This window comes from Chiloscyllium plagiosum, unplaced genomic scaffold, assembly GCF_037043375.1.
Source record: "Chiloscyllium plagiosum isolate Xiang-an unplaced genomic scaffold, Cpla_swu_hap1 HiC_scaffold_45, whole genome shotgun sequence".
NCBI lineage: Eukaryota > Metazoa > Chordata > Chondrichthyes > Orectolobiformes > Hemiscylliidae > Chiloscyllium > Chiloscyllium plagiosum.
Window position 1 is genome coordinate 814,488 of NW_028270183.1, and position 21,467 is coordinate 835,954.

Consider the following 21,467-nt stretch of genomic DNA (forward strand, 5'->3'; position numbering starts at 1 on the left):
AAAGAAGGAAGAAAGACAGAAAGACAGAAAGACAGAAGAAAGAAAGAAAGACAGAAGAAGACAGAAAGAAAGAAAGAAAGACAGAAAGACAGAAAGACAGAAAGAAAGAAAGACAGAGGAAAGAAAGAAAGACAGAAAAGAAAGAAAGAAAGACAGGAAAGAAAAGACAGAAAGAAAGAAAGAAAGAAAGAAAGAAAGAGAGAGGGAAAGAAAGAAAGACAGAAAGAAAGACAGAAAGAAAGACACAGAGGGAAAGAAAGAAAGAAAGAAAGAAAGAAAGAAAGACAGAAAGAAAGACAGAAGGAAAGAGAGAAAGAAAGAAAGAAGGAGAAGAAAGAAGGAAAGAAAGAAAGAAAGAAAGAAGGAAAGAAGGAAAGAAGGAAAGAAAGACAGAAAGAAGGAAAGACAGAAAGAAAGACAGAAAGAAAGACAGAAAGAAAGACAGAAAGAAAGACAGAAAGACAGAAAGAAAGAAAGACAGAAAGAAAGACAGAAAGAAAGACAGAAAGAAAGACAGAAAGAAAAGAAAGACAGAAAGAAGGAGAGAAAGAGGGAGAGGGAGGGAGAGGGAGGGAGAGGGAGGGAGAGGGAGGGAGAGGGAGGAGAAGGGAGGGAGAGGGAGGGAGAGGGAGGGAGAGGGAGGGAGAGGGAGGGAGAGGGAGGGAGAGGGAGGGAGAGGGAGGGAGAGAGAGAGGGAGAGAGGGAGAGAGGGAGAGAGGAGAGAAGTCCTCTGGGGATGAGAATCAAGCTATTGTCTTGATTTTTAGTGGAGAGGTGTGAACAGTCAAATCTCAGAACTTCCATTATATGTACTCAGCACAGTCTGGTGGACAGCAGCAGATTCACGAATAACAAACATCTCCGCTATACAGAGAGTAAAGTAAAAATAGTGACTGACCCACTCCTCCGACAATAAGCAGTTTGCCCAGAAACAGTAGGAAATCCGTAACTTTATCCAAAACGACAACCCTGTGAGAAAACAGAGAACTGGGTAACTTCTCACTGAGCTCCTCACTGCTCAGATTGATGCCCCATTCACCACCTCCTCCCTGTCTAGTTCCTCCTCCTCCTCCTGCCCCTCCCTGATCTCTCTCTCCAGGCTGTCCTACCATCCCACTCACCGGATGATGTTTCTCATCAGTAAGAAGAGAAGGCGTTCTTTGCAGAGGTGCAGAAATTCTTCCCGTAAATTGCAACCTACGGGAAAGAAACAGACACAATCCACTCACTCAGGGTCACTTATAGCCTGTTCTGCCCTTGACCCTTCTGTTGGTGTCTGACTGAGCAGAGTCAGCAAGCAGCAGCAAGAGGGGACTAGACTTAAGAGTAAGTGGAGACGACAATGGGGGAGGTGAGAATGCGAGGGCCAGCAGAAGGGCAAGAGCAAATCTAGGGGGAAAGCAATTTTTATAACCAAGGAAACAATTTTCACTCAAGACCCCAGAAATAACATTGAGAACCAGAGAATCTGACCATTCAGCCACAGGAAATTTAGAAAGAGACAAATACTTGCCATGATATAAGCATTCCTGTTCAAAAACTTCAGGAATTTCTCCAAACACCAGAAGCAACATTTCAGGCAAGACAATATAAATTTTGCAACTTTATTCTGTGCACCTGTAAACACAAATAGGAAACGGTTTATCATCTGCTCAGACAAAAAAAAAAACAACAACTATACTTCTGTTCCTGTTCACTCATGGGATGTGGTGATGATGACTGGGCCAGCACTTTATTGCCTGTCCTGAGGTGCCCTCGAGATGATGGTGAATCGCTGCAGTCCATGTGCTGTAGGTAGACTCAATGTCCTTAGGAGGGGATTTCAGGATTTTGACCCAACAACACTGAAGGAATGGCAAAGTATTTCCAAGTCGGGGTAATGCGTGGCTTGGAGGGGACCTTAAAAATGTGATTTTGTTCCAATATTTCTCCTGCCCTTGTTCTTCTAGGTGGTGATGGCATCATAGATTTGGAAGGTGCTGCAGAAGGAGCCTTCATGAATTTTATGTAGTGAATCTTGTAGATCGTATACACTGCTGCTACTGCGTGTTGGTGGAGGAGGAAGTGGGTGCTTGTGGAGGTTGTTTCAGTTAAATGGGCAGTTTTATCTGGATGATATCAAGCTTCTTGAATGTTGTTGAAGCTGCAAGTGGGGAGTATTCCATACACACCTGACTTACAGATAGGCTTTGTGGAGTGATGGTGTGAGTTACTCACTGCAGGATTCTAGCCTCTGACCTGGTTTATACCCATCATGACTATATGGCTGCTTCTGTTCAGTTTCTGGTCAATGGTAATCCCAGGATGTTGACAATTGGGCATTCAGAGATGGTAACACCATTGAATATCAAGGGAAGATGGTTAGATTGTCTCTTACAAGAAATGGTCAGCCCAAGTTTGGATATTGTCTCGGTCTTGTTGCATTTGAACATAAACAGCTTCAATGTCCGAGGAGTCATGAATGGCACTGAACATCGTGCAATCATCAATGAACATCCCCACGTATGGAGGAGGAAGGTCATTGATGTAGCAGGTGAAGATGGTTGGGTCTAGGATACCATGCTGAAGAGCTCCTGATGTCCTGGAGCTGAGATGACTGACCTCCAACCACAACCATCTTCCTTGTGCCAGGTATAACTCCAACCAACAGAAATTTTGCCCCCAATACCCAATCCAGTTTTGCTAGGAGTCATTGATGACACATTCAGTCGAATGTAGCCTCAATGTCAAGCGCAATTAGCCTCATTTCACAAACAAAAACAAAATGGCTAGAAAAGCTCAGCAGGTCTGGAAACAGAGAAATCAAAGCTAATATTTCAGGTTGAGTGACCCTTCCTCAGAGGAAGGGTCAGTTTATATGCAGAAGATAGTGTGGGGGGTCATTGTGGAGGGACGGGAGAAGGGGAGAAGAGGGTAAGGAGTAAATAATAAGTGGGGATAGAGGTCAGAGAGGACAGCAATTGGACAGACAAAGGAATGGATAACAATTTGGCTAGGAGAGTGAATTAATGGCAACTATTAGTGGCAAACAATGGGTTGTGTGTAATAGCGCACACTGTGGGATAACAAGGTCTGGTGTATAGAGTAGGGGCTAGGACATGGGAGAGCTCAAGCCAGAAAGTTATTAACGTGGGTCCCCAAGCATTGAGGTGCAGCAAGCCTGAGACATATGTGGCCAGGGAACAGAGTGGTGTGATGAAGTGGCAGGCAATTGGAAGCTCAAGGTCTTTTTTGCAAACAGAATGTAGACGTTCTGAAAAGTGGTCACCCAGTCTACACATTTTGCTTCCCCATTGTAGAGGAGACCACAGTGTGAGCAGCAAATGCAATAGACTAGACTGAGTAAAGTGCAGGTAAAGACCTGCATCACCTGGAAGGTGTATTTGGATACAAAGGAGCGAGGTGGAAATAGACAGATGTTACACCTTCTGCGGTTGCAGGGGAAGGTGCTGTGAGGCTGTGCAGGTGTGTCTCTGGACCAGGGTCTCCACTCCCCTCTGGAATTCAGCTCTCTTATCCATGCTTGAACCAAGGTTGCAATGAGGTCAGGAGCTGAGTGGCCCAGGCACAACCCAAACTGGGTGTCACTGAGTAGGTGCTGCTAGATAGCACTACTGATGACCCTTTCCATCACTTTCCTGATGATTGAGAGTAGACTGATGGGGTGGATTTGTCCTTTTCTTTAATAGACAGGAAAATTATCCACATTGAGAGTTAGATATTAGTGTCATAGTTGTAGTGGAACAGGCTGGCACGGGGGGGGGGGCTTGTATTAATACATCATCCAAAGTAGCTTTAAATAATAAATAAGCACAACTGGCGAGAAATAGATGATGGAAAGAATTGAAAGGTTCCAACAGCTTTTACCTTTCACTTTCTGATCGATATATTCCAACAAAACTCTGATAACCTGGACAAGGGCTAAGAGGAGAGATCCAAATGCCAAGGTGCCAGTGTGGTACCTGCAGAAACGGAAAGATATGAAAATTAATTGGAAAGACCCTGTCAATAGTGTAGCAAACACCACAGGAGCATGACTGCTCAGTGGACAGGTAATGTGCACCTTTACTCCATGTGTCTCCAAAAAGAACGGGGTACCCTGCAGAAAGGCCTCCTGCCATCTGCCCTCCATCCAACAGGAGTGGAGAGAGGGAGAGATTTACCACACACATTCTGGGAATCAATCCTCTCTTCTTCGACATGGAGATCTGATCCCTCACCTTCCTTTGATACATTCAAACTACACCTACGTTGCAGGCTTAGGGCTGAAAACATGTTTGGAACAGAAGAAAATAAAGGATGGAAGTCAGAAAATAAAGGGAGAAAAGTTTAGAAATACCCAACGGCAAGCAGAATCTGCAAAGATCAGCTGTCAATGTTTCAGGATTTTGACTATAAAACGTCTACCATTTCTCCTGCTAATATTACTTTTACTTCTCTTCCCAGTGTCTGTTCTGCATTTACTTTTATTTTCATTGTTTTCTGTTACAGTAGTCTGACCCAACACAAACCTGATACTGCACTTCCTCAAGAAGCCAGTGGGTGGCACCTTGACCAAACAAATGAAACTGGGAACCACTCGAACAAGTTCACAAGGAGTCGGTCAAATTGATTCAAAACAGCATCTGACAGGCCCCCAGGATTTCTGTAGAATTGGCACAGTCCCAGACCACCACAGAAAGATGAAAAGGTGGTGATTTAACCTGTGGGTCACCACACCTCAGGCGAGGGAAAGGTGGAGAAGGAGTGTACTTCATGGTAACCTCATCCAGTGTGGGAATTGAACCCAGGCAGTTGGTATCATTTGCATTGCAAACCATCCAGCCAACTGGGCTAACCGATTGGAAGCCTGGCCCACAATCGGAGGACATCTCAATACGTGCTCCTCAGTGACCTCATCCTCTTCACCTCTAAAACCTCCTCCAATGCCAAGTCCTTGTTTGCTATCCTGTCACCTCACTGATCGCTGAGATTAGGTCACACACTTCTCCCCTTCAAGAATCTAAAGAACGGGTCGCTATTGCTGCAGTTTGCTCAGTGGATTCATTGTCTGATTTTGTACAATTTCAATTTGAATTTGAAACAATGATTTACCCAGTCTTAACCAGGATAAAAAGGTGTGAGAAATCAAATATCACTACACTGCAGCAAAGCTCAACGCATGGGTAAACTCCCAATGCCCAGGGAAAGCCACTGTGCTCAGTGCCATGTCCATCATGGGGGAAATTATAAGGCATTGAGAAGTCCACTCAGTATTAATGCAGCAATTAAACTTTGTGACATATACCCAGCCCCCAGTGAGCTCAATGCAGGAGCAGGTTTTGTTTTGACAGACTCAGTGGTGCATCTGCTTGTGCTTTCTACAATGCCCACAATATGCCAGCAAGCTCAAAATAATTGATGCAGCTACAGTGTCAGCAATGGCACAGTAAGCCATCTTGTTAAAAATAGTCAATTGTTTCAATTTTACAGTTCAAAGTTCTTCTCTGTTTGGACATAAACAGTTGATTCCCCCTCTGCTGAAGGTGCTGACTCTCCCCAGGGTACAGTACTCCCTCTGCTGAAGGTGCTGACTCTCCCCAGGGTACAGTACTCCCTCTGCTGAAGGTGCTGACTCTCCCCACGGTACTGTTCCCCCTCTGCTGTAGGTGCTGACTCTCCCCAGGGTACAGTACTCCCTCTGCTGAAGGTGCTGACTCTCCCCACGGTACTGTTCCCCCTCTGCTGTAGGTGCTGACTCTCCCCAGGGTACAGTACTCCCTCTGCTGAAGGTGCTGACTCTCCCCACGGTACTGTTCCCCCTCTGCTGTAGGTGCTGACTCTCCCCAGGGTACAGTACTCCCTCTGCTGAAGGTGCTGACTCTCCCCAGATTCCAGCTTCCATCTCCTGAAGGGGCCGACTCTGTTCAGTGTACACGTTTAATTGATGGAGATGGCAGCATTCAATATCGTCCTGCATGAACTTTGACCCCATATCAGGTTATTCAAACCCATGTCTGGATGGGTGCAGCTCCAAGATGATCAGCACCATTCAGGACAAAGCAGCCCGCTTGGTTGGCACCACATTCACAAATATCCACTCCCTCCCCCGTCGACACTCAATAGCAGCAGTGTGTACTACCTACAAGTTACACTGCAGAAATTGACCAAAGATCCTAAGACATCACCTTCCATAACCATGACCACTTCTACCTCAAAAGACAAGGGCAGCATAGGAATACCAACCCCTGGAATTTCCCCTCCAAGTCACTCACCATCCTAACTTGGAAATAAATCACTGTTCCTTCAGCAGCACTGGATTAAAATCCTGGAAAATTCACCCGCCCTCTCCCCCAAGGGTATTGTGGGTTAGCCCACAGCAGGGGAACTGCAGCAGTTCAGGAAGGCAGCTCACCAACATCATCAAGGGCAACTAAGGACAGGAAATAAATGCTGGGCCCAGCCAGAGACGTCCATCTCCCACAAACAAAAACAAAACAAGAAAGCACACTCACGCTCTTACCTGAGTGCACGTCCTATTGAAGAAAACACCGGGAATGTTGGAATGTCATCCGGTTTATTGAAAGCCCAGTAGTAAGAGGCAAAAGCTCCTGCGAGTGTAACCTGTCCCAAGGCAATGACAAAGTTGCTGAGCCAGAAGAAGAGAAAGACATTGTAGAATTGGAAGAAGATGAGGTACCGATGATAGTATGACTCGCCTCCATAGAATGCAAATATACACTCTGCTTCTGGGCACTGCTTTATGATCTTGGAAATATTAAAGGTCTAGGAGGAGAGAGAGAGAGACTAAGTTATTCACAGAAATATCACCCTAGAACCATAACATGCAACCTCATGAAGCTGTAGAGGAGCTGTTCAACATCCTCACCACAAAGCTTCAATAGATACTGCCCACAGGTCAAGCCTCAGTAGCCCCCTTCCCCATCCCTGGTCAAAGGTGGCAGTAACCAGAGGACATTGACAGTCTCCTGGGTTTTTCCCCCAAGATTGGAACAATGAGGCTGGACATTTCCTTAAATCAGATGGAGAAGTGTGGTGCTGGAAAAGCACAGCTGGTCAGGCAGCAGAGGAGCAGGACAGTTGACATTTCAAGCATGAAGAGCTAATGCCTGAAACGTCGACTCTCTTGGTCCTCGGATGCTGCCTGGCCTGCTGTGCTTTTCCAGTGCCACACTCTTCGATTCTGATCTCCAGCATCTGCAGTCCTCAATTTCTCCATAATTCACATGCGTCTGGTTTCATACACAAGGAGACTTGGAGCAAGGTATTGCAATCCAGTTCTGGTCAACATATAGGAGTGGTAATGTCTGGATCATTCAGTATCACTCCAATCAGATTGTTGTATGTTCCCTCCCCATTGCACTGACTCCAGCTGACATTGTTTAGGAGCTTGTTTAAATGGCAGAAGCAGGCAAAGTCATCTCTCACATGTACAGAACCATAGACACATCTGGAAGCTCAGGCTGACAGGCCCATAGACATTTTGATCATGAGCTGAACTGATCAATCCATCCCTGAAAGGTGCAGAGTTGGTGAGACCACCTCAACTACTGCCTGATTAAGGACAGTGTGCAGGAGGACACGGACAACTGTCAGTTGCTGTGGATCAGTGCAATAACAGGAAAAGCACTTAGTCTCCCTTAGTGACTGAGTATCTATCAGCTTGACATCTTTCCGAATTGTTATAAACCAGAGCCACAAGGATAAAGGGTGCAAAGTCTCTCTGCTGATTGGATCGGAGGTAAACTCTCCAACACCACCACGTCAGGGACGAGCAGTGATGTGTGATGCTGGAGCAGTGGGCCATGTCTGCCATTCAGCCCATCTAGTCCAGACAGGTCAATGGGGCGATGGTACAGAGCAACTGTGGACAATGACTGACAAAGCAAACCTCTCAGAACACCATCAAATGGATGAGACAGGGGCTGCACCATTCAGGGCATAGAGATGCTGGTGGGGCAAAAGAAGAAAGGAAACAGTCCCCCTTTCTCTCGGCATCTGTTGTTCAGAAATACTACTCACATTAGGATCACAGGTCTTCATGGTGTAATTACAAGTCGACTCATTTGCCAGCACTTTATAAACTGCTTTGCCTGAGGTTGACAAGAAGCTTCAGAACAAACAGTCAAGGCAACAGATAACTTCTTCAAATGGAGGGTTAGAAAATACAACATGGAAATTCATACAGAACCTTAGCACAGTGCCCAGAATATTCAGAAAACCAATACGTACAATGAATGAATCAGAGGTGGTGGCATCAGCTAAGGCCCAATCAAAGACCAATGAAAAGCTTTTGTTTTAGATGGGTTTGGCCAGAATTTAGAGAACTTTAAATGGTGTTAAAGGACATTAAAATGAGGCTTAACTTATTATTTCCGAAGAACAGGTTCCCTATCAGTGACAGTCCCCCTTTCACCAGTAACAACCCTCCAACAATGTGGATCTCCCTCAACAGCAGAGTGTTAAAATTAGATTTTCAGCTTAAATCTCTGGAGTGGCAAATGAAACCACAACTCTGCCTCAAGGGTGAGTGTATTACATATTAAGCTTCATGTGTCAGATGGAGCGTGTGTGTGTGTGTGTGTGGGAATGGGAGTGCAAACAAGACAGAGTCAGTGACAAACTGTCTTTTTGGGGCGAGGGGATGCTGCAGAAAATGGGATGCATTGTGTGCTTTCGTTTTGAGGACTGGATGTATGAGGGTGTATGCGTGTTTGATGGGGGAGGCAGAAGAGAGAGCAAGCGCGAAAGAAAGGAGAGAGCGAGAGAGAAGAAAGAGAGCGAGCAAGAAAGAAAGAAAGGAGAGAGCGAGAGCGAAAAAGAAAGAAGAGAGCGAGAAAGGAGAGAGCAAAAGCGCGTGCGTGCAAGACAGACACAGAGACAGTGTTTGCATACAAGCATTGAATAGAATACAGTGTGGAAACAGGCTCTGAATACTCTGGGCAATTTAGCACAGCCACTTTACTTAAAGTGTTCAGCTTTGAATTGAGGGGGGAAACCGGAGCACCTGGAGAAAACCCGCACAGACACGGGGAGAATGTGCAAACTCCACACAGTTGCCCAAGGCTGGAATTGAACCTGGATCCCTGGCGCTGTGAGGTAGCAGTGCTAACCACTGTGCCACCGTGAAAGGGAAAGGGAGCTTTTTTCCCCACATCATCTTTTTTAAAATAAGGCTGTTGCATTAGCATGTTCCCAATCCACTGGTACCTTTCCAGAATCCTGAGAATTTTGTAATATTATAACTAATGCATTCACTACCTCTGCCGCCACCTCCTTTAATATCCACAGGTGGGGGCCATCAGGCCTGGGACTTATCTGCCTTTAATCCCATCAGTTTACTTAATATCTTCTCCCTATTTACCGTAATTACACCAAGTTCCTGTGTAGTGACTGCAGTTTTTGGGAAGAAATGATCACCTTCCACTGTGAAAACAGAGGCAAAATTTTGGTTAAAAGATACACAGCGGTAATGCCCCAGTAAGCTACGCAGAGTAACAGCAGGAGATATGTGATGACAGGATAGACCAAAGTGGACATAATACAGCCAACAGCTCTGCAGAAAGACAAAGAAAACATGGCAAGTTACTAATATTGTTGTCAAGAAGTCTCTCGTAATCCAACTGTCTTCCCATTTTCTCCCTTATACAACCAGACGTGGTTGTGAACCGACTTCAGGCGAGGAGTCTGCGAGACCATCAACAATCCCCACCTTAAACCCAGAGCATATTGCAGCCCACCACCTGCTTTGCTCACCTCAAACCCCCAGCCTCCCTGCCTCACCCCTCACCTCAAACTTGAGCCCTCCCACCTCCCAATGCTTCAGCTCAAATTGAACTGACGACCCCCCCACAGCATCCTGGCATCGAACCCGAACCATTCTCTTTATAATCATTCGGAACGCACTTGCTTGCTTCCTTTAGCAGGGCTATTGCTATCAGAATCCTCTTCCGTAGGAATATTAACATCAGAATGATGATAACTTCCACGATTACCAGAATGATCACTGCAATGAGAAAAAGATGACATTACATATTTGTCTCTGGGAGCAGAGAAACATAAATCAGAACCCACGTGCTGATGACAAACTTCCAAACCCTCGTGATGTCAAACCCAAGAATGGTTGCTTCATTATTCCTTGTCTGATGGATGCTTTGTTTTGAGCAAAAGCTTCTGTGTGCAACAAGGTTAAACACAACTGAGAAGAGGAGAATGGGAAGGTACAAGTCACCTAACATCTCGCTGAAAGTGAGCAGTCCCCATGTTATTTCAAGGTATGGTTACAAGCCCTTCAAACATCGATTCTCCTGCTCCTCGGATGCTGCCTGACCTGGTGTGCTTTTCCAGCAACATACTCCCGACTCTGATCTCCAGCATCTGCAATCCTGACTTTCTCCAAGGTATGGTTATTTCAGGCACATAGGTACTCACTATCAAAGCAGCCACTCTTCTGGGTCTGCTCTTATCAATTGGAACTGGTTTAATTCTGCGTTTTGTGGAACTTTCCACAACAGCAGCTGTCACTCAGATTCAGCTGATTAAAATATTTATTGACAAAAATTGTGTCTTCTGTCAAATAAAAAAGTTTAAAGCTAACATTATGGAACAAAAACTAAAAATTATAGGATTGCTGAAATTGTTTAGACTGAAGTATGACTCAATTCAGGATCCAAAACACTGAAAAGGTGCCTGACCTTTGAGCTGCAATAAGTGACACTTTATACCATTTTCACTCAAGTACATCCGCCATTTTGTGCAGTCAATTGAGAGCAAAATGAAATACCATTGCAGAGTTACTGAAATATAAATTCTGATAATCCCTGAAATTGCAACAATGGAAATAATAGAAGGCAAAGAAATATAGAAACAAGGCACTGCAAGTTGTGCATAAAATGAGACACCCTTACCTTGGACCTTTTCTAAGTGCCCTGTTTTAATGTGTTTAACAATAACTTGCCCTATCACAGATGTTAAAGTTAAATGGTCTGTAGTTTTTCTTGCTCTCCTTCCCTATTTTTAAAGAAAGAAATTGCACTTGTTAATTTCCAGTCTAATTGAATCTTTCCCGACTCCAGGTAATTTAGGAAAATAAATTCACTGACTAAGATCCAAGAGAAGAGTAAGTTCATCAAGGATCAGCACTTGTCAACTACAGCTCCAATAACTTGCCCTGTTCCACTTTGATGATTGTAATTTTCTTGAGTTCTTCCCCCTGTCCATTTCCTGATTCTGTTACTTCTGTGATATTATTTGTATCATCTGCAGTGAAAACTGATACAAAATACCTGATCAATTCATCTGCCATCTCCTTACTTTCCATTGTTAATTCCTAAAACTCTAACTGCAGGGACTAAGACTCATTAAGTTTTTTTTTTGGTCATCTACAGAAACCCCTATTTACTTTTACATTTCTAACATGTCATACATGCTCCTTGGTTCAACTCAACAAAATAAACAGCATAGTCTGGCGCATTTCTCAGGGCAATACCAATTGTCTTTCCTGATTTAAAATTTAAACAAGGCTTGGCAGTTAAGTGTCAGTTACCATTGACCAGTTCATTCCCATAGCAACATCTGAACTAGAGTGCATTTGCCAACAATAATCAATCATTTTCCCCTGGAAATGGGATACTTGTGAATTAATCTGATGAGTGCAAGACAGAAAGTTTTGACAGAATAGGCCTTTTCTCCCAGCAATAATCAGGCTCAGTTCTATCAAGTTATTGTTTTTACCCCAAGATTTGCTACAGCCGATCTTTTCTGTCAACAAGTTTGAGCGCTGATTGCTCTCTCGCATGAACATGATGATTAGTTGAAGGTCAGAGAGAACTCTTTGCAGCACACCACTGCTGATATCCTGCCGATGAGCACATACCCATTATCGCTTCATTTTGTTTAGTGCTACTCAGCCAATTTCCTAACCAGGTCATTAAGTTGCCCTCGATCCCATGAGCATCAACTTTAGCCAACAGTTTATGAAAAGCTTTACCAATTGCTTCAGAAATCCATGTAAATGCTAACAGATATTCATTCAAAACATTAATCCCATTCCTTTCCACAGACATGCTTCCTTATTTCAGAGTTCTAACATCCACAGTATTTTGCTTTTCTGTTTTACAGATTAATTCTGTTTCATCAGATAGGATTTACTTGTTACAAATCGAAGTTAGATGAATCTGATCAGCTGAAAATTTTAAGGTGTTCAGTCACCTACCATTAAGTCACTAATGTACTTTCGGGAAGGAAACTGCCATCCTTCCCTGGTCTGAAGGAGGGTTACACCCGAAATGTCGACTTCTCCACGAATCGTCTCTGCCTGGCTTGCTCTGTTATTTCAGCCTCATGCCCGTCTATCTATCCTCTCCTGGTCTGGCCTACATGTTACTCCAGACCCACAGCAATGCGGCTGACTGTTATCCTGCCTTCTGTGCAATTGGGGATGAGCAACAAATGCTGGCTAGTTTAAAAAAAACACTCTAAATTCCTTAAAATATTTATTAGCCTAACTGATGCTTAATTCCTTGGTTACTCCTACCTGCCTCAGCTTTCTTGGACAGCAGTGTGACATATGCGATTTTCCAAACTAAAGATAAAACTCCTTGAATCAAACGATAACAGCGCATCTCAGTGTTCTGACCTAGCTCGTTGAGGATCCAGAGTGAAACCATCTGCGCTCTTTAGTAACATTTTTTTTTCTTCACCACTACATTAAATGGTAAAGCTCCATTCTCTCTAACCCCACCAGGCTGGTTAAAATCTTAATGTTGAACACAGAGTTCAACTGCGATGTGAAGTGAAACAAACTGTTCCTTACGGAATGCCAGCCAGGTCTGCCGTAGATGCAGGTAGACTCGGAGGTCAGTATGGAAGCCCAGTTCTTTGATCGTCACCTCTGATCCTTGCACTCCTTTCAACTGTTTATATTCCATGTAGCAGTGAAAAATACCTGCAACAACCAAACAAAATAACTAATCTTCAGCATAATGTGCATTAACTACCAATAGTTTCCAACTCAAACGTTTTACATAATGGTTTGCTTTTTCAATCTCCTCCTCTCTTGGAAGGCACTGATTTTTTATTTGTTGGCTGAGTGAGCAATCTCTCAGTCTCCCCACTGTACGTCATGTGAGACTGAGCCTGATAACAGTCATGTCATCTGAACACCGCTATCTATCCGTTTTGGGGGATTGTATTTGCATGGATAGAGCACTGGTCAATAAAAGGGTTGGGTTAAAAGGGGCATTTTCAGGATGGCAACTTGCAACTAGTGCCAAAAGGGTCAGTGCTAGGGCCATAATTATTTACAAAATATATTTAATTGCTTGGATGATGGAAGTGAATATATTATAGCCAAATTTGTGAATGACAAAAATAGGTGGGAAGGCAAGTAGTGAGGACAGGAGGAATCTACAGACAGATATGGACAGGTTAAGTGAAGGCAGACGTAATACAATGTGGAAAAAAAAAAGAGAGGTTCTGTACTTTGGCAGAAACAAAGGAGTGAATTTCTCCAATGGCAAGAGCATGCAGAAAGCTGCAACACAGAGGGATGTGGGAGTCCTTGGCCATGAGCCATAAAAAGCTAACATCCAAGTTCAGTGGGTAACAGGAAAGGCAAATGGAATGGAGTACAAGCTATACAAGCACTAATTAGACCATATCTCAAACAGTGAGCAGTTTTGGTCCCCTTATCGAAGGGGAGGCGTTGGAGGAAGTCCAGAGAAGAGTCACTTGGTTGATCTCAGCTATGGAGAGATTTTTTCTTTTTTATATATAGATGTTGAGTTGGTTGGGCCTGTACTCAGTTTAGAAGAAAGAGAGCCATCCCTTGTTGAAACATGCAAGATTCTAACAGGGTTTGACTGGGTCGAAGTGGAAAGGTCATTTCTCCTACTGAGTGTGTGTCTAGGACCAGAGGCTATAATCTCAGGATAATAGGCCACCCAATTAATGCAGAGATGAGAAGCGGACTCTTCATTCAAAGAATGTTTAATCTGTCGAATCCTTTATTCAGAGGGTTGTTGAAGCTGGGTCCTTCAGTATATTCAAGGCTGAGACAGACAGACCTTTAAACCTTAAGCGAATCAAGGATTATGGGGTAAAAACACAGGAAAGTGGAGTTGAGGATTATCAGACCAGCCCTACTTTAATAAATAGAGCAGTTGCATTGGGCTGAATAGTCCACTTCTGCTCTCAAGTCTTATGATCACACCCAAACCTCATCCTAAATTCATCACAAATACATAAAAACATCAATCTGGTTGTGTTTCTGTTCCTTAACCTTAACCCAGAGCTTTGAGGTTATTGTTTAGACTAGCTCAGTTCAACTTGGCATCCAACGTCTACAAGCCGAACGTTAAATAGAGCAATACTCTCCTCAGCTGTAGGATCAGTATTGCACTTGGTTCACACTATTTGCAGGCTTGAGTGCACACAGGCCAGCAGTCCCTTCACATAAAGACAAACACAGTGATTTCTGCCAACTCATCCTGGGGACATGGTAGTTGGGGAACAATTTAAATATTCCTGACCTATAAAGGTTGCCAGAAATGATAATTTCACAGATGAATAAGTGACATGACCTACCATAGCCAAGGACAGCAATGACCATCAGGATGATCGACCACACCACAAACGCAGCAATGAAACGCATCAAGATGACAAAGAGCAGACTAATCACCAGGGCGATACTCATTCCTCTACAAACAGGCAGACAAAAATCAAATCAACAACTTCCATTGCCGCTATTTGGTCAATGAGACAGAAGTGATTATGAATCAATGACCAAAAGGGAAAAAATGGTGGCGATTTCTGCAAGATTGGGTTTTATTTTAGGAAGGGCACAACTAAGGTTCTGAAATGTGATGATTTGTCACTTCCAGTGGTTCCTGTTGACAAAGGTGAATCATTGACAGCCAGAGAGTCACAGAGAAATGACAGCACAGAAACAGACCCTTCGGTCCACCGTGTTAATGCCGACCAGATATCCCAACCCAATCTTGTCCCACCTGCCAGCACCCGGCCCATATCCCTCCAAACCCTTCCTATTCATATACCCACCCAAATGTCTCTTAAATATTGCAATTGTACCAGCCTCCACCACTTCCTCTGGCAGCTCATTCCATACATGTACCACCCTCTGTGTGAAAAAGTTGCCCCTTAGATCTCTTTTATATCTTCTCCCTCTCACCCTAAACCTATGCCCTCGAGTTCTGGACTCCCCAACCCCAGGGAAAAGACTTTGTCTATTTATCCTATCCATGCCCCTCATGATTTCATAAACTCATTTAGTATCTCCCCCATTTTCTGCAGCTCCACACAAAGGCTGCCTTGCTGATCTTTGAGGGCCCCTATTCACTCCCTAGTTACCCTTTTGTCCTTTATGTATTTGTGAAAACCCTTTGGATTCTCCTTAACTCTATTTGCCAAAGCTATCTCATGTCCCCTTTTTGCCCTCCCGATTTCCCTCTCAAGTACACTCCTGCCGCCTTTATATTCTAAGGATTCACTTGATCTATCCTGTCTATATCTGACACATACTTCCTTCTTTTTCTGAACCAAACCTTCAATTTCTTTAGACATCCAGCATTCCCTATACCTACCAGCCTTTCCTTTCACCCTAACAAGAATATACTGTCTCTGGATTCTTGTTATCTCATTTCTGAAGGCTTCCCATTTTCCAGCCATCCCTTTACCTGCAAACATCTGTGTCCAATCAGCTTTTGAAAGTTCTTGCCTAATACCATCAAAATTAGCCTTCTCCAATTTAGAACTTCAACTTTTAGATTTGGTCTATCTTTTCCATCATTATTTTAAAACAAATAGAATTCGTCGCTGGCTCCAAAGTGTTCCCCGACTGACACCTCAGTCACCTGCCCTGCATTATTTCCCAAGAGTGGTCAAGTTTTGCACCTTCTCTCGTAGGTACATCAGCATAATTGAGGTATACAAGATAATGAGAGGCATAGATAGAGTCGATAGCCAGAGACTACTTCCCAGGGCAGAAATGACTAACACGAGTCATAGTTTTAAGCTGGTTGGAAGAAAGTATAGAAGGGATGTCAGAGGCGGGTTCTTTACACATAGAGTTGAGAGAGCATGGAATGCATTGCCAGCAGCAGTTGTGGAAGCAAGGTCATTGGGGACATTTAAGAGACTACTGGATATGCATATGGGCACAGAAATTTGAGGGTGCAAACATGAGGATCAGTGGTCGGCACAACATCATGGGCTGAAGGACCTGTTCTGTGCTGTACTGTTCTATGTTCTATACTGAATCAGAAAATTTTCTTGTACACTTAAATTCATCTCCAGCTAAACCCTTAACACTATGGCAGTCCCAGTCTATATTTGGAAAGTTATAATTCCCTACCATAACCACATTATTCTTACACATAACTGAAATGTCCTTACAAATTTGTTTCTCAATTTCCCTCTGACTATTAGGGAGTCGATAATACAATCCCAATAACGTGATCATCCCTTTCTTATTTCTCAGTTCCACCCAAATAACTTCCCTGGATGTATTTGTGGAAATATCCTCCCTCAGTACAGCTGCAATGCTATCCCTGATCAAAAATGCCACTCCCCCTCCTTTCTTGCCTCCCTTTTTGTCTTTCCTGTAGCATTTGTATCCTGAAACATTAAGCTGCCAGTCCCGCTCATCCCTGGGCCACGTTTCCCATGTTGCTAACCATGCCCTGAGTTCAGCTGCCTTCCCTGTTAGGCCCCTTGCATTGAAATAAGTGCAGTTTAATTTATCAGTCCTACCTTGTTCTCTGCTTTGTCCCTGCCTGCCCTGACTGTTTGACTCGCTTCTGTTCTCAAGTGTACCAGTTTCAGATTGATCGCTTTCTTCACTATCTTCCTGGGTCCCAAAGCTCTACCCTCCACCCCACAACCTTACTAGTTTAAATCCTCCTGAGCAGCTCTACCAAATCTCCCTACCACTTTATCAGTCCCCTTCCAATTTAGATGCAATCCGTCCTTCTTGTACAGGTCACTTCTACTCCAAAACAGATTCCAACGATCCAAAAATGTGAATGCTTCTCCCAGACACCAGGTCCTCAGCCATGTATTCATCTGCTCTATCCTCCTATTCCTGCCCTCACTAGCTCCGGGAGTAATCCAGATATTACTACTCTAGAGGACCTCCTTTTTTTAAATTTCTGCCTAACTCTGTATTCTCCCTTCAGAATCTCAACCTTTTCCCTTCCAATGTAGTTGGTTCCAATGTGGACAATGACCTCCTGCTGGACCCTCTCCCCCGTGAGAACACTGCACCCTCGCTGAGACATCCTTGATCCTGGCGCCAGGGAAACAACACACCATTCTGATTTTTTGCAGCTGGCCACAGAAATGTCTGTCTGTACCTCGGACTAGTGAGTCCCCTAACACAATCGATCTCTTGGGACCTGACGTACCCCTCATTATGTTAGAACCAGTGTCAATACCATGCTATGTTCCCCAAGAATCCATCACCCCCTACACTTTCCAAAATAGCATTCTTGTTTGAAATGGGGATAACCACAGAAAACTCCTGCACTACCTCTCTTAGTTTGATGTTACAGTTCAGCTCTGATTCCAACAAACTTGGATTTGAATTTCGGTGAATTAGTGATAGTCCACTAATTCAGGTGTTACCAGATAGCCAGATATACAGACATTGAGCTTTGGTCTTGCCAATATTTAGGAGGAGATTTCTCGATGTGAACGAGAAGCCATGGAGAATAATGACATATGGTGCTGAAGGGAAGTTTAGCTTCTTCAGTGCACGTATGAAAATGGCTGTGTGTGTTTTCAGATAGTGCACTGTCAATGAGGAATACAGACAGCACTTTAGGGGACTCTCGTAAAAGTAGGAACAAACCTTAGAGCCTGTCCTATTGGAAATTACAAAAGGGGGGAATTAATTAAACACTTACATCAAAATCCAGTACCAAGATTGTGTGTAATCTTCAAATATCTTCATTACAACCTCTCTGGCTTCAAGCACTATGTTTGCTCCCCTGTAAAACAGAAAAAAGGGATCTATAATTACAGTTAAGTTCAACACAAGCCTGTGGAGATGTGGAAAGGAATTAAGTAGGTTATGTGGATTGGGAGACCTTGGGGAAGTGATCCAGAATTGAAGAGGTGGTGGTGAGAGGGGACGAAGCAGGGAACATGTTCACAGGGGTTTATACTCAATAGCGGTCTGCTTTACCCGAGGAAAGGATTCTGGATTAGTGGTGCTGGAAGAGCACAGCAGTTCAGGCAGCATCCAAGGAGCAGTCAAATCGACATTTCGGGCAAAAGCTCTTCATCAGGAAGGGCTTTTTATCCCAGGATAACCAAGTCCTTTTGAAACATCCAGGCTGTTATCTATTGATATCCCTTAACTTCAGTGTTTTGATAGATTACAAGATTTTTCCAGATTTTGTTTGAGTAGTCACTGGATAAAAACTATAATCACTTTGTCTAATGGGTTAAAACAGTTTTCAGTAATATTAACCTTAACCAGGTCAATGTTAGTATCATTGTATATCCTTCTACTGGATTCTAATGAGGAGGAACGTTGGGTAGCACAATGGAATGGAAACAGGCCTTTCAACTCTGGAACAAGATTCAATTCCAACCAAAGCTAAAGACTTGAAAACTTCCTTCTCTCTGTTGACTGTTCTTGTAAGGGACAGTTTTAATCTTACCCCTAAAACACACAAGTATCAATAGGGAAGAGGAATAGAATGACAATATTTAAGCTCTTTGAACCGGATCTTCACCGAGATCTGTGAACTACAAATGCCTATTTTTCTCTCTCACATTTAATAGCTTTCACTTTTAAAAAAATCAGTTTTAAAAATGAGTGATTGAGCATCAATGGTGTTTGTTGAAGAGAGTACCAAACCCCTTTCACCATTGTGTCTCTAAGCATTTCCCAATTCAACCACGAAAGGTGTCAGCTATTTTTCCTGACTACATCCAGTATCCCAGATTTCTGATTAATGGAATAATTTCTCCCAATCTGCACTAGTTGTCCTATTTAACATCTTGAAAACTAGAATCAAATCACCTCTACACACTTAGTCCAGGGTGTAATCTGTAGTTCGTACTACAGGCCTGATGGTCTAGTGTGCTGATAATCAGCCCTACTGCTCCATTAGTCATTAGTACACACACATTGATTTAATCACCACCCAGAACACGAGAAAAGTCCAGCAGGCTTCCTTAACAAATTCAAAATAATCCAGTTATTAGAAATGAAACTTGTCCTTGAAGAAAGTGGAAAATATTGACTAATCTATGGTCTATGTATAGAAAAAGACAATTCTTTGCAAAGGTTAGGCTTTGTTTTATACAGAGTACAAGGAAAAAACAGCCATTGTGAGCCAAGGGTCTGGAATGCAATGATTCGTCACTTCCATCGGCTCCTGATGACAAAACGGAATCACTTGACAGCTGTAGTGTGATGATAGAGTCCAGCTCGGATTCTAATAAACTTGGATTTGAGATGCTAAGAATTGGTTACAGTCCACTACATCAGGTTTTACCAAGAAGGCAGATAAGATGGTATTTAATAACTCTCAGGTTCCCAGAGACTTGGACTGAGAATAGGATTTCACAAAATTCTGAGATTCCTTCTTTACTGTGCTTCTTGGGGTGGTACAGCATAAATCTCAAGTTGAGAAAGAATGTTTTTTAAACAATATAATGTGGGTCACTGGCTGTGTCAGCGCTTATTGTTCACCCCTAGTTACCCTCGAGAAGGTGGTAGTGAGCTGTCCTCTTGAATCACTGCAGTCCATGTTGCAAGTAGGGGCACAATGTTGTTAGGGAGGGAATTGCAGGGTTTTGAACCAGCAACACTGGAGAAAGGTGACATGTCCACATGACAATGGTGAGTGGCTTGGAGAGGAACTTGCAGGGGCTGCCATTCCCATGTATCTGTTGCCCTGATCCTTTAGATAGTAGTGATCATGGATTTGGTAAGGAATCTTCGTGAATTGCTGCAGTGTATCTTGTAGATGGTACACACTGCTGCTACTGGGTGTCAGGGTTGGAGAGAGTGGATGTGTTGCCAGTCAAGTAAGCACCTTTGTAGAACATAGAAAAGTACAGCACAGAACAGGTCATTCAACCCATGATGTTGTGCCGAGGATTAATAATAATTTATAATAAAATAACCTAAACTACGCACCCCTCATTTCACTGCTGTCCATGCGCATGTCCAGCAGTCGCTTAAAAGTCCATGTGTTCACAACTCTCTGCATAAAGAACCTACCTCTGACGTCTCCTCTATACCTTCCACCTAACACCTTAAAACGATGATCCCTCGTGGCAGTCAATCCTGCCCTGGGGAAATGTCTGGCTATCGACTCTATCCATGCCTCTCATTACCTTGTACACCTCAAATTGTCCTGGATGGTGTTGAGCTTCGAGTGTTATTAGAGCTGCACCCATCTGGAGTTGCTAGGAAACCATTAACACGGGGACTCCTGTTCCTCTCAAAGTCGGGTTTTTGCAGTAAAGCTATAAACACCCATTCTCTTTGAAGGCTTTGTTTAACTGATTCTCCATTCATTTCATTTCCAGTGGAAGAGCAGAAATCACAGCACACTTTAGACTGTTAGCTTCTTTCGAGAGAACACCTGATAAATCCCTTTTCAATTCCAGAAAATGTCCACATGGTTAAAATTCTTCAATTTCTTTCCAGGTAGTACTTCAATATAAGTGTGTATTTGAGTCAAAGAAAATGAATCTTCAATCCTTTGAGTCTGCATCAGTCAAATGCAACCACTCAACTATTGTAATTCCATTTTCCAGCACTTGACCCATAGCCTTAAATTCCCAAGATTTGTTTAATTTATCCTTGAAGTTTAACCCTTAATAATTGATGTGGCCCTCCTCCAGTCAGTACCCATCAATTGTTTCAGAGTTGCAGTGTGCAGAATTGCTTGCCATCTTTCAGATGTGGTCTGGCATAGTCATTATGTAAAGTAACCTATCTTTTGCATTTGATTTCTTGAGAAACAAAGACCAGAATTCCAAAAGCTTTTTGATTATTTTCTGTACCACTTTATGACCTTTTCATGACAGATGTACTTCGCCCACAGCTTTCTTTTAAACTTCTACCGTTGCTTGTATTTTTAATCCAACATTTAGAAAGTTTCCTGTCATATTCTAAATAGATAACCTCATATTCACTAATAATGAAAATCTATTTGCCATATTTTTCCATTCACTTAATTTTCCTCCCTTTCTATCGTTCCATTTACACTATTGACATTGCCACCTACCCATATACCAAGTTTAGATACAGATTGTTCTGCTATAACATGCACTTCTTTAACACACGAATTGAGGACACGGTTTCTAAAATGCGATGTTTTAAAGCACATGTTGGTTACAACATGATTCTAGCCCCATTAGTTCAAATGGTGCTGCTATTAAGTGATTATCTTATAAAACGGGATTGCACAAGTATGGAA

General features: G+C 43.2%; 1 protein-coding gene across 1 annotated transcript in view; it reads right to left on the reverse strand.

Annotated features, from left to right (window-relative positions):
* Positions 1 to 814: 814 nt before the first annotated feature.
* Positions 815 to 21,467, reverse strand: part of LOC122552333 (choline transporter-like protein 2) — a 78,039-nt gene continuing 57,386 nt past the window's right edge. The window contains 12 exon segments of the mRNA XM_087983385.1: positions 815 to 969; positions 1,122 to 1,147; positions 1,150 to 1,197; positions 1,514 to 1,617; positions 3,868 to 3,962; positions 6,503 to 6,765; positions 8,023 to 8,110; positions 9,464 to 9,556; positions 9,907 to 10,006; positions 12,815 to 12,946; positions 14,587 to 14,699; positions 17,925 to 18,008. Of these exon segments, the coding sequence (XP_087839511.1) occupies positions 843 to 969; positions 1,122 to 1,147; positions 1,150 to 1,197; positions 1,514 to 1,617; positions 3,868 to 3,962; positions 6,503 to 6,765; positions 8,023 to 8,110; positions 9,464 to 9,556; positions 9,907 to 10,006; positions 12,815 to 12,946; positions 14,587 to 14,699; positions 17,925 to 18,008 (1,273 nt within the window). The 3' untranslated portion in view covers positions 815 to 842.